General features: G+C 46.5%; 1 protein-coding gene across 1 annotated transcript in view; it reads left to right on the top strand.

Moving 5' to 3' along the window:
- SCAF8 (SR-related CTD associated factor 8) overlaps nucleotides 1-12,960 on the top strand; it is a 948,526-nt gene that overhangs the window by 212,798 nt on the left and 722,768 nt on the right. The window contains exon 4 of the mRNA XM_086927396.1: nucleotides 591-752. Within this exon, the coding sequence (XP_086783522.1) occupies nucleotides 591-752 (162 nt within the window). The remainder of the gene's footprint in view (nucleotides 1-590; nucleotides 753-12,960) is intronic.

Raw genomic sequence — 12,960 nt, forward strand, 5'->3', positions numbered from 1 at the left:
GATCAATCTGCCCCAGAAAGAGGATTACCGAAGGTAAGCAACTTGTTCGTTTTCCATTTGAACTACATCTTTAAACCCCTACATGGCCAAAATCACTCCTCCCCAGTGTCATTTGTAGAACCATCCTCTCTACGATTGTCTCAAGACACATAAGTGTAACAAACTGTTGCTTGAGGGAGTCCCTTTGCAGTTCTGAAAAGGTTGTGTTTCAACGATGGAGATATCTAAGGGACTGGTAATGCCAATTTCATCAAAGCCAGATTAAGTGGGCATAGTGAGGACCCTTGTACTTTTCAATAAAATACAATTTCTTCTATTTGAACAAAAAGTGTAAGGCTGTTTATTATGTTTATTTGAATTGAAATCTGTTTCTGTTAAAACAAAGATATATTGAGAATGGATTCAAAGCCTTAATAATCACCCTCTCCCACTAAAATGAGTAGATCAATTGTTTGAGATTATTTTACTGCTTACATCTTCAGTAGAAAGAATCCAGGAGTGGTTTTACACAATGGAAGCATAATTATGCGTATATTTGTGTTTATTTTTGTTCTCTCTTTATTGTCCCTTCCCCCACATCTCACATCCAGTGTAAGCCAGAGTACAAGGTGCCAGGGCTGTATGTTATAGACTCCATAGTTCGACAGTCTCGGCATCAGTTTGGACAGGACAAGGATCTCTTCGCTCCCCGGTTCTGTATTAACATCATCAACACCTTCCAGAACTTATACCGCTGTGCTGCTGATGACAAGGTAGAATATTTTTTGGTGTACTAATAAAAGTTGTTTTTCATTTGTGCATTCAGTCGTTAAATATTTAAATCTGCACGTATTACACTTGTCATTTCAACTGAGCTTTGAGTTCCAACTTGTTTAGCAGAGGTCTTTTGTATTAAATGCTGTATTCTGACCAGAATTTCTAAGTTGTAATAATTATGAGAAATACATTTGTGTGATCATGTATTGCCTCTAGTGCCAGGATATCAATGGATTTTGTTTGTGGTTAACATATGCATGGCATGTTGTCTGTTGGGGGAAGTAACAGTAGGAAGTTCTTAATATTTCTAAATTTGCCAGAGAATGAATGGTGGTGTAAATTGATCGAAGGCTCTGTGTTTTTATTTTTACATGTATTTAGAATTCTAAAAAATTGTTACATACACACCTGCACATTCCTCTTTTATACAGCCTATTGCATAATTCCGCCCCTTCCATAGGAATAAACATTCTATTTAAATCTCTCGTTAAACAATATATATATATTTTTTTAAATAATTCTTGTTATTAAACATTAGCATCAGCAAAATCACATTACAGAGGACACTGTCATGTAGCAAATAATACATCAAGGGGGTACAAGGATAAATAAAATACTGATGAAAGGGAATTTCACGGGGAGGGGAGGTAATCTAAAACAGCATGTCTCGGTGGCATACACATTTCTCCTCTGTAACGATTCCAGGGTCCCCACACCAGTGACCACTTTCGGGGGTGACCCCTCGCGAGGTATGTCGTTTTTTTCCCTAAACATACACCAATCGAAGATGTTTTCCCACATTTCTAGAGTGGGAGGCTGTTCGGCTTGGGCTATATTTCGTTTCGCTAACCTGAAGCCCAAAGTAGACCATTGCGTTAGTGAGGTGTTAAGGTCTGTGGACTCCCATATGTTTAGGAGGCATTTCCTCGCCTCCGGCAGCAAAGAGACCCCTAAGACCCTATGCATATTATTATTATTATTATTATATTTAAATTTATAAAGCGCTCAGCTACCCGTAGGTTTCCCGGCGCTAAAAACCAACAAAGGAGAGGCAGGTCAGAGGGGAGGAAGCTACATGTTAAATAGCCAATTTTGTACCTGTTTACGAAATGTGAGATAATTGGGTTCTTTTCGTAACTGAAGGGGAAGAGAGTTCCAAAGTGAAGGGGCTAGCCAGGCAAAAGAACGTCCTCCCATTCTGGCTTTTCTAATTCTAGGCACTGAGAAAAGGTGTTGGTTAGATGAACGCAGAGTGCGGGGGGGGGCAATAATGGTGAACCAGGGATGTAAGAAATATTGTGGAGCCAGACCAGTGTTTATTTTGTGCATTATACAGAGGGCTTTAAATTTCGTACGGTTTTCAATGCGAAGCCAGTGTAGTGAGCGGAGGGAGTTAGAGATAGGGGAAGTATTGGGTAGTTTGCAAAGCAATCGTGCTGCCATATTTTGGACTATTTGAAGTTTGCGAGTCACCTCTTTGCTGGCACCCAGGAGAAGAATGTTACTGTAGTCCAGTCTGGAAGTGATTAGGGCCTGGACCACAGTTTTCTGGGTATCCACTGGCAGCATCCAGATGATCTTGCGCAACCACTTGATGATTGTGATGCAGGTAGAGGAAGTTTTGACCACATGACTTTTCATAGTTAGCTGGTTGTCGAAGGTCACGCCTAAGTTGCGTGCTGATTTAGAAGGGGTGGGTGGAGTGCCCATTTGAGCGGGCCAGTGTTGGGGTCCCCATAAAGTGGTATTATGACCTAACAAAAGAAGTTCAGTTTTCCCCCGTTCAGTTGCAGTTTGTTGTCCAACATCCAAGCTGCGATGTTACTCAATCCTGAACGGAGGGCGGATGAGGGGGCATGAGAGTCGGAGGAAAGAGAGTAAATGATCTGGGTATCATCTGCGTAGGAGTAAATGGTGAGCCCAGCTTGCTCCGCAATAGACGCCAGAGGTCTGACGTATAAGTTGAAGAGCAAGGGGCTCAGGATGGAACCCTGTGGAACTCAGTACGCAGATGTAAACGTTTGGGAAGCAGAGGAGGAAGAGAAGACTTGGAAGGTACGATCGGATAAGAAGCTGATAAGCCAGTTGAGGGCTGAGCCGATAATACCAGATGATCGGATGGCATTGACAAGAATGGGGTGGAAAACCGTGTCAAATGCGGCACTCAGATCAAGCAAAATGAGTGCCACGGTTTCCCCCCTGTCATCTCGGAAGCGGATGTTTTCCGAGACTCCCTGCAAGGTAGATTCCGTTGAAAAACCGGATCTAAAGCCGGATTGTGACGGATGTAAAATTCCTCTTCGCTCCACATGGGTAGAGAGTTAATGTGTTTTTCTAGAATTTTAGAAAATATCGGGATGAGCGAAATAGGACGGAAATTGGCTAGAGTGCTGGGATCGGCATTGGCCCTTTTTTAATAAAGGCATTATCATCGCATGTTTCCATGCGGAAGGTACAGTAGCTTCTCTTAGAGAGGAATTTAGAAGATCCTTGATGAGTTCTAGGGAGGAGTTGTCCAGCTTTTTTAGAATTTGGGGGGGAATGGGTACCTTGGGGAACCGGATTTGATTTTACTAATGATGTCAGAGAGGGTTTCAATATTGAGTGGGTCCCATGTGTCGATCCATTGAGCGATAGGTGGACAAATGTCAGGTGTAAGCCTATGATCACAGGAAGACGTGGGTGGAGAAGAGGGGGTGGACAGAGAGTGGGTAGGGCTGTTATCCTCTGGTGTTCCTTGATCGAACGATGAGATTGGGGGGGTAAGTTGGACAGAGAGGGGAGGGGACATGAGTTACCAAAATTGGAGTAGATGGTGTCAATTTTGGCAATGAAGAATTCGGCCAGTGAATTGCATTGTGCCGTGTTAAGACAGGGAGCTTTGAGCTGACATAGTGCGCCCGAAAGTTTTTGTACTACCTTGAAGAGTGTCTTTGGACGATTTTTAGCTTCAAGGATGGTGTAGTTGACATGTTCAGCTTTGGCCGTTTTACAAAGGAAATGATATTTTGTTAGGGCGGCTTTATAGTTTTGTTTGGAACATGAAACATAGTTTATACGCCATTTGCGCTCCAAGTTTTTGCAAATGGTTTTTTCTTTTTTTAAGGCTTCTGTAAACCAGGGTGCAGGTGGATGATGAAAATTATGCGATTGTAAGCGCAAAGGTAGGCATGCATCGGCAGCCTGTGCAAGCCAGCTGTTTATAGCGGCAGAAGTAACAGTAGTGGTATCTTCCAAGAGAGGTCTAGTGCTCTCGAGACATGAGTTGAATTTGTTTAGGTCCAATTTACTCCAATTTCTGGATAATCTAGGTTCAGTGGGATTAATTGCTGACCTAGTTTAATAGTGAAGGTCACCATGTAATGGTCAGACCATATAATAAGTGATGGAGCCTTACAATCAATGGCCTCCAGATTAGAAAGGATGGGGTCTAAAAGGTTCCCTGCTTTGTGCGTGGGGCCAGAATTGTGTAAAGAAATATTTAAAGCAGCCAAGTCTTTTAAGAGATTGCTACTGGTAGTGCATGAGGGATCATTCAGGTGCAAATTAAGGTCACCGATAATAGAGAAATTTGTAGAGCTCTGAATTAGCGGTGCTATATACTCAGGAAGGGAGGCTGCCCAAGAATTCGCTGGGCCCGGGGGACGGTAGATAAGTAACCCAGAGAAAGTAAAATTGGGCGAAAGCAAGAGCTTAAACAGACCTGCCTCACAGTTAGGGAGTGCGAAGTGTCATGTATTTTGCGCCAGTATGTGGTGATGTGTTCACATTCCCAGATAATGTGCAGAAATGTACCTACAAGGCCACATCTCAGTCTTCACAGTCCCGTTTCAGACAGTCCCATGTGTACAAGTCTGGGCCCCTTTACATAGACCCTGTGCAGTATCTTAAGCTGAACCAGCCTTAGTCTAGCCCGAATGGCGACCTCTCGCGGGGAAGAGACTGCTGTCTGCCAGTCCTCGTCTAGTTCTATCCCATCTTGCACCCACTTGTCCCTCAGCACCTCAAGGGGAATTAGCCCTGTGATTAATCAGCTTCTTGTAAATCAATGAGATCGTTTTTTGGGGGAGGTGGCCGTCAAGAATTCTATCCTCCAGAGGTGAGGCCTCCGGGGGATCCACATCACAGAGGAGTCCCGCATGGAGCAAATGCCGGCCCTGTGCATAACCGAAATATTCGGCCTTCGATAGTGCGTATTCTGCCTGCATTTCTTCAAATGATTTGATCCTCCCCTTCCCCCAAATATCTTTGATGATGGAGATCCCGATCAGGTCCCATTTATCAAACCCCTTGGTCTTCCACAGTTTTCCTAGCTTCTCTGAATCCCAGAGCGGGGTGGCCATGGTCAATTTATCTCTCCAACCTAGGGAACTCGTGGCGTCATGCCAGATCCGAACAGCATGTTTGGTCGGCCCTGTCAAGTCCAATTGCGTCGGTCTTGAGTATAGGCCCTGCTATACCTACCCCCGGGAAGAAGCCATTTATCCATGGCATAACCAGGGTCATCCACTGGACCATATGTGCCATGATTGATCGCTGCCAGCTGGGAAGCCCAATAATCTCTTTTGATATCGGGGAGTGCTATGCCCCGTCATACCAATGAAGTGTTAGATTGTTTAGGGCGATACGGGGCCTGTCCTTCCAGAGTAGACTACGCTGCAGACCCTCGACTTCACGAAAGTAGCTGGCAGGCACTGCATCCATAGTATTTTGAAGTACATACAGGAAACGAGGCAGAGCCTTCATTTTAAAGAGTGCTGCCCGGCCCAACAACGAAAGCGGGAGCCGTCTAGAGTTAGTATTATCACTCCTGAGCCTCTGCAACGGGGGAAGAAGATTCTGGGCATATCTAATCTTTGGATCGAGAGAAATGAAAACCCCCAAATACTGGACTCTTTCCGAGTTGACTTGTATGGGACAATTTCGCGGAGGGACCGGGGGATCGCCCCTAAGCACAAACAACACAGATTTCCCCTAATTGATTGAGAGTCCGGAGTTTCTCCCGAAGGAGGCCAGGACGTCAAAAACCACACAGAGGGACTCCCTGGGAGAGGTCCGGTCGAGCAGAATATCATCTGCATATAGGGATATGCCATCCTCCCATTCAGGGGACCAACGGATACCCCGGATGGATGGTTCCCAACGCAGCCAGGCCGCGAGAGGCTCCAGGGCCAGTGAGAAAAGGAGGGGGGGCAACGAGCAGCCCTGTCGCAAGCCACGACCAAGCGCGAATGGCACTGAAACCCTCTTATTTACTACTATTTGGTCAAACGTACCCAACTAATAAAGTCAGGCCGAATCCGAACTTGACCAAGACCGCCCACAAATAGGGCCATTCGATAGTGTCAAAAGCCATGGTTGCATCAAGTGAAGCAATTACTGCTGGTTCCCGTAGAGTGTTGGCTCTGGCTATCACCCCATGCAATCTGCGCAGGTTTAAAGCTTTGTTTCTGTGGGGCATGAAGCCTGACTGGTCTGGGTGGATCAGATTACTTACAACCTTTACCAGTCTATTCGACAGGAGCTTGGCCAGTATCTTGGGTTCAGCGTTTATTAAAGAAATCGGCCTGTATGAGGCTCAGTTTGTTTAACCTTGCCTTCCTTGTGTATAACGACCACCGTAGCAACTCTTTGGTCCCTAGGCAGAGCCCCCTTATCTTTAGACTCAACATACATGTCTTTTAAGTAAGGAGCCAACTTATCAGGCTTGAGCTTGTAGAGTTCAATAGGGAGCCCGTTGGGGCTTTGTGCCTTCCCCAAATTTAAGGAACGGATAGCTTGGGCAATCTCATCCGTTGTTAATGCACTGTCCATAAACTCCTGATCTTCGGTAGAAAGACACAGAAGCTGAATGTCTCGGAGTAGCTGCTGGGAGTCTGCTTCCAAACAAGGAGAGACCGAAGTATAAACTGACAAAGTGATTCGCAAACCTGTCCGCTATGTCTTGTGGGTCAATGAGCGACCCTCCCTCCTCAGCCAGGAGCTCTGGGACCAGGCGGCAAGCCCAGTCTCTTTTGTCTAGCCATGCGATAAGCTTCCCAGCCTTATCCCCGAGATCATAGAGCCTGCCCTGCTGTTCTATACCAAGAGCTTTGACCCTGTCAGTTACTAGTGCTTTATAGTCATGCTGTTTGAGGCTGAAGATATTAAGTTTGGCCTGTGTCACTCCCTGTTCCAACTCTCCCTCTAGCACACCAATTTCAGTCTCCAGGTCAACCGCTTCCCTATTTTTCTCTTTTTTCGAGCCCACTATCAATGACAGTGCCTGATAACTGTTTTGAAAGCCTCCCATAGGGACCGGGAAGAGGACACCGACCCCTCATTGTAAGTGAAATAGTCAACTAGCGTTTTAATTAGATCTTTGTTGATTTTGGTATTACGTAAATGCCATGAATTGATGGGGGCCACCTTTCCCGCTGTACCTCGAGCTATGATCACGTGGACCCAAAGAGGAGAGTGGTCTGAGATGCCCCTGGCCACGTGTGTGACTTAGCTAGGTAGGAAGCTTGCGCTGCTCGGACCAAACAGTAATCCAACCGGGAAAGGCTATTGTGAGCCCCAGAGTGGAATGTGTATTGTTTTTGATCAGGGTGGAGCAACCTCCAGCCATCGACCAGGCCCATTGCATCCATAAAACCAGGAAGCCAAGTACCGTGGAGGGTGCCTGTCCACCATTCCAGAAACTACTGCGTTAAAATCACCACCCAGGATCAAGGGTCCCTCAGGAAGAGTAATTATAAGGTTCGAGGCATGTGGGCTGCTGAATTCATTTCTGTGCATAGATCGCCGCCTAGTGTTGGGTCCGAATGATTGCACATTGTTATCCTGGAAGAGGCTTTGAAGTATCATGAGATAGGTGGCTCCTCCCTTGGACTACAGTGCGCATGGGCATCCCCTCCATGCTCAGATTGTTTTTTTCCGCCATTGGGTTCGGATGCACTTTCAAGCACTCCAAGTTTGGAAAACTTTTCAAAAGGCCTTCGGTTTTGTCGGTATTGTTTGCGATCGATACCGATAACATTCTTTAACTTTACTTTGCACTCCGGTCGTCGAATCGGGCCGCTAGGCCTTCTCGACGCCACGTGGACCGTCTGTAGATGGAACGAAGTCCATTCAAGTACTGCCCGCAGTGCAACTCTAAGTTCCCGCACACCGATAAACATCCAGTTTGCAACAAATGCTTGTATCCAGATCACAATGAAGACAGCTGCCTAGCTTGTGCCTAGTTCCGATCCAAAAAGACTATCCGGAATCGACTGGCGCAAAGGCAAGAAATGCAGAGGTCGGCACCGGAGCCCGAGAATATCTTCGATGACGAAGAAGAACTGGTTGACGCCGAAAACTCGGATCAAGAGGAAGATCAATTCTCCGAGCACGACTCTGCCTATTACATCGACGACAAAGAAATAGTCTAGGTCGAAGAATACGACCAAGATATCGTAGCTGTCGAAGACGACTCCGATGGCGACGAGGGGCGAACCGTGAGTACACCGCCCCATATAGACACTACACCAATATCAGAGACTCAGGTCGAGGCATCGCCAACAGGCCTTAGCCAAGACCAATATACTGGTTCTACAGCCCCGCCATACCGCTCGGCTAAGAACATACAAAAAGAGCCATCTGAGACACGTTTTCCAAGGCCAAGCCGATCGAAACCGAAACTCATCGACACGACAGTCTTCGGACCGAACGTCGTGGAACCAAAGGTGATAAAGCCAAAGGGCGCCGACCCGAGGGCTACCATTCCATCAACCCCTTCGAAGCCAAAGGCAGTCGAATCTACCGCAAAGCCAAAGGCCGTCGAATCGACCTCTAAGCCAAGGGCCGTCGAATCGACCTCGAAGCCAAAGCACGTCGACTCGAGCAAATCGGGTTCGACGGTCGAAAAAGGAAAAAAGGGCGTCGACTAACAAAAAAGGCGTATGCCCAAGGCGGTCATCGAACTGAAACAGAAACCAAAAGTAGACCACACCAAATCGGTCGAGCCGAAGACTATAGATCCGAAAAGGGGCGTCGAGCCAGGACAGACAACTCCAGAAGCAACTCTAAAACCTAAACAGGTTACCGAACCGACAAATCCGCTCGGTCCGAAAACAGTGGTAAAGCCAGTAAAAGACGTTGGTCCGACAAAACCTGTCGGCAAACCTCAAAAACCAATCCAGGCACCAAAAGCGGTCGAACCAAATAAAGGTATCGAACCGAAAAAGGACAAACCAAAAACTACGGCGCCAAAGCAAAAAACTGTGGAAGAGGAGATCATCCTTCCAGACCCATCCACAGAAGATCAGTCAAAACTATATATTGACCCAAATACTGGGAAGGTGACTGTTTATACAAGGAAGAAAAGACCAGTGTCAAGTGAAGGCTTGTCAAAAATTCCCCTCAAAAAGAAAAGAGACTGTGCTACCTCTCCTATTCTTTTCCAACCTATCTCTCCAGCTATGCCTGCTACTCCATACACGCCACATTCACCTGCATGCTCTGACTACAACCTAGATGAAGATCAGGATGCAGAGGGGGGTTTTGGAGATATACAAAACCCACATGTAGACCCCAATACACAACCATGCGGGGATGGAGGTAAACCAGACAATGAGGGGGCTCTACCCATTACAGACCCTACTGTATACCGAGCTAAGCCATCACCCACAGAAGACACAGTGGCTTTTAACTCTTTAATAGACAGAGCTGCAACCTACCATAATGTAGACATGCATTCTGATGCTATAGAAGAGGACTTTCTATTTGACACACTGGCAACATCAGAAAGAAGTGTCAAAACACTCCCCATGTTAAAAGGTGTCCTAAAGCACGCAAATGACATTTTCAAAGACACCGCTAGGGCACGTGTCATCAACCCTAGAATAGAGAAGAATTATAGGGCTGCACGAGTAGACCCTACATACATCAGGGGACAACTGCCTTCATTGGTGGTATCCAACGCACAAAAGCGTGCAAATTCACAAACAACTGGTGAGGCTCCTCCACCTGAAGATTTTAAAAGCATCAGGCAAAAGAGTAGCAGCTCAAGCAGCAAACTCATGGAGAATAGCCAATACACAGGCCTTGCTGGCCAGGTATGAGAGGGCACACTATGACACTTTAGAAGGACTTCTCCAACATTTACCCGTGCCTTACAAAGAGCAGGCAGCTGAACTTATACAGGAGGGAAAGCTCCTCACCAATGCCTCCATTAAGTGTGCTCTAGACGCGGCAGATACAGCTGCCAGATCTATTAACACAAGCGTGCTGCTTAGAAGGCACGCATGGCTTCGCATATCTGGATTCAAAAACGAAGTACAGGCCACAATTCTTAACCAGCCTATAAATCAAGATTTTTTTTTTTGGTCCAGCAGTTGACTCAATTCTGGACAAAATGAAAGAGGACAACGAAACAGCAAAGTCCATGGGAGCCCTTCAGTTCCAACAACACAGAGGCTCCTTTCGTCGCTCCAGTTATAGAGGGATGGCGCGAGGTATCACATTGCAGCAATCCTCCGCTTACAAAACTAATACGCAATCCACATACAATAAAAACATTAACAGGGGTGGATACAGAGGAAATAACACAAAGGGCAGGGGTCGTGGAGGCAATGCCAATAGATCCTCCACTAACACCAAACAGTGACTTCTTGGCACTACCCCCAGACCATATACCACCGGTCGGGGGAAGACTACAACAATTCCTGCCAGTCTGTTTAAACATCACTACAGACAAGTGGGTAAGGCAAATTATCCAACATGGCTATTGCCTAGAACTCACGTCAACACCACCCAACATACCACCCGTACACCGTCCAATGTCGCAGGAACATATAACATTACTGCAGCAAGAGGTCATCAGTATGCTACAAAAGGGGGCCATAGAACCAGTCCCACTACAACATCAGGGAACAGGAGTATACTCACTATACTTCCTCAATCCGAAAAAGGACGGTTCGCTCAGACCAATATTAGACCTCAGGCCCCTCAACATGTACATTTTGTCAGGGCATTTTCATATGCTCACTCTCCAACAAGTCTTACCGCTTCTTCAACAGGGAGACTTCCTAGCAACTCGAGACCTCAAGGACGCATACTTTCATATACCAATACACCCTGCTCACAGAAAGAAAGTATCTAAGGTTTACAATTCAAGGACAGCACTACCAGTTCAAAGTCCTACCATTCGGTGTAACAACAGCTCCACGGGTATTCACCAAATCCCTGGCAACAGTGGCGGCACATCTCAGGAGACAACACATTCATGTGTACCCCTATCTGGACGACTGGCTAATACACGCGCCATCAGCCCAGCAATGTCAAAGACCATTCATCTCCTGCACAGCCTAGGCTTTTCGCTAAACTACCCAAAGTCCCACCTGCAACCCTCCAACGTACAACAGTACCTGGGAGCAACAATAAATACACTAGCAGCAAAGGCATATCCCAACGCAGCACGAATAAACGGAATGCAAACCTTAATCCAAAGGTTCAGACCCCAACCCTCATTGCCAGCTCGAGTGTTTATGCAACTCCTAGGCATGATGGCCTCGTGCATATTCATAGTCCCTCATGCCAGGTTACACATGCGTCCGCTTCAAGAGTGCCTAGCAAGGCAGTGGAACCAGGCTCAAGGGCAATTAAAAGACCTAGTGTTGGTCACCTGTCGAGCATACAACTCTCTGCATTGGTGGAATCCACAAAACCTTTGCAAAGGACGACTGTTCTTAGAGCCTGTCCCACAAATAGTGATGACAGCGGACGCATCCCTGCAAGGCTTGGGAGCTCATGTCCTGCATTACACAGTTCAGGGACTATGGACTATGCAACAGAAAAAATGCACATCAACCTCCTGGAGTTGATGGCAATCTTCCTAGCACTAAAAGCATTAAAAAAACACTTATGCAACAAGACTGTGTTGATCCGGACGGACAACATGACAGCGATGTATTATATCCAGAAACCAGGAGGAACACACTTCCCACAGCTGTCGCATCTAGCTAAAAGCATGTGGAAATGGGCCATTCAAAGGAACATGTTTCTCATGGCAGAACACCTCCCAGGCAAAGACAATCAGATGGCCGACCTGCTCAGCAGGCACAGTCAACAGATGCACGAATGGGAGATTCACCCCAATGTGCTCCAACCATTCTTCCGGAAACGGGGACAACCGAAGATAGATCTGTTTGCCACAAGCGAAAACGCAAAATGCCAACACTTTGCCGCCAGGTTTCTGCAGTCGCAGGGCAATGCGATATGGATGAACTTTGCAGGCAAATTTGCGTACGCTTTTCCCCCAGCTCCACTAATACCGCTAGTGGCACGCAAAATGCGCCAACATTCACTGACGCTTATCCTAGTTGCTCCCACATGGGCGAGATAACCATGGTACACAACGTTCCTAGAACTGTCAGTGGTGCCTCATCAAAGACTGCAATTAACACCCAGCCTTCTAACTCCGAACCGTGGCGAAATCCAACATCCAGACCCGCAACAGCTGAACCTGGCGATCTGCCTCCTGATGTCCTAGAGCTTGGATACCTGAACTTGCCTCCAGACTGCATGAATATTATCAAAGAGGCAAGAAGACCCACTACCAGGGCATGTTATGCAGCAAAGTGGAAACGATTCGTCATTTACTGCAGAAACAATGACATAAACCCATTAGACGCTTCCACACAAAACATCATTTGCTACCTCTTGCACCTACAACGTTGCAACTTAGCCTACTCATCCATCAGGATACATCTAGCTGCGTTAGCAGCATATCTCCAAAACAGGCAACACCTTTCACTATTTAGAGTGCCAGCAATTAAAGCATTCATGGAGGGACTTAAATGAGTAATTCCCCCAAGGCACCCGCCTTCACCAGTCTGGAATTTGAACATCGTTTTAACCAGACTTATGGGACCACCTTTTGAACCACTACACTCATACGAACTACAATTTCTTACTTGTAAAGTGTGCCATTCCTACAACCAACTGCCCTGGCATAGGTCAGTCACCCCTCTAGCTGGGTGTACTATACTAGTGGTGAGGGTACAAGTGCATGAACCCTGTACCCTTACAATGTCTAAGTCCATTCTTAGACATTGTAAGTGCAGTGCTGCATTAAGAGTATATGGTGCTGTGAGTCTGCCATTACAAACTCCACAGCAACATAATGTCTACACTGAAAACTGAGGAGTTTGATATCAAACTTCTCAACACAATGCTGCC

This window comes from Lissotriton vulgaris, chromosome 6, assembly GCF_964263255.1.
Source record: "Lissotriton vulgaris chromosome 6, aLisVul1.2, whole genome shotgun sequence".
NCBI lineage: Eukaryota > Metazoa > Chordata > Amphibia > Caudata > Salamandridae > Lissotriton > Lissotriton vulgaris.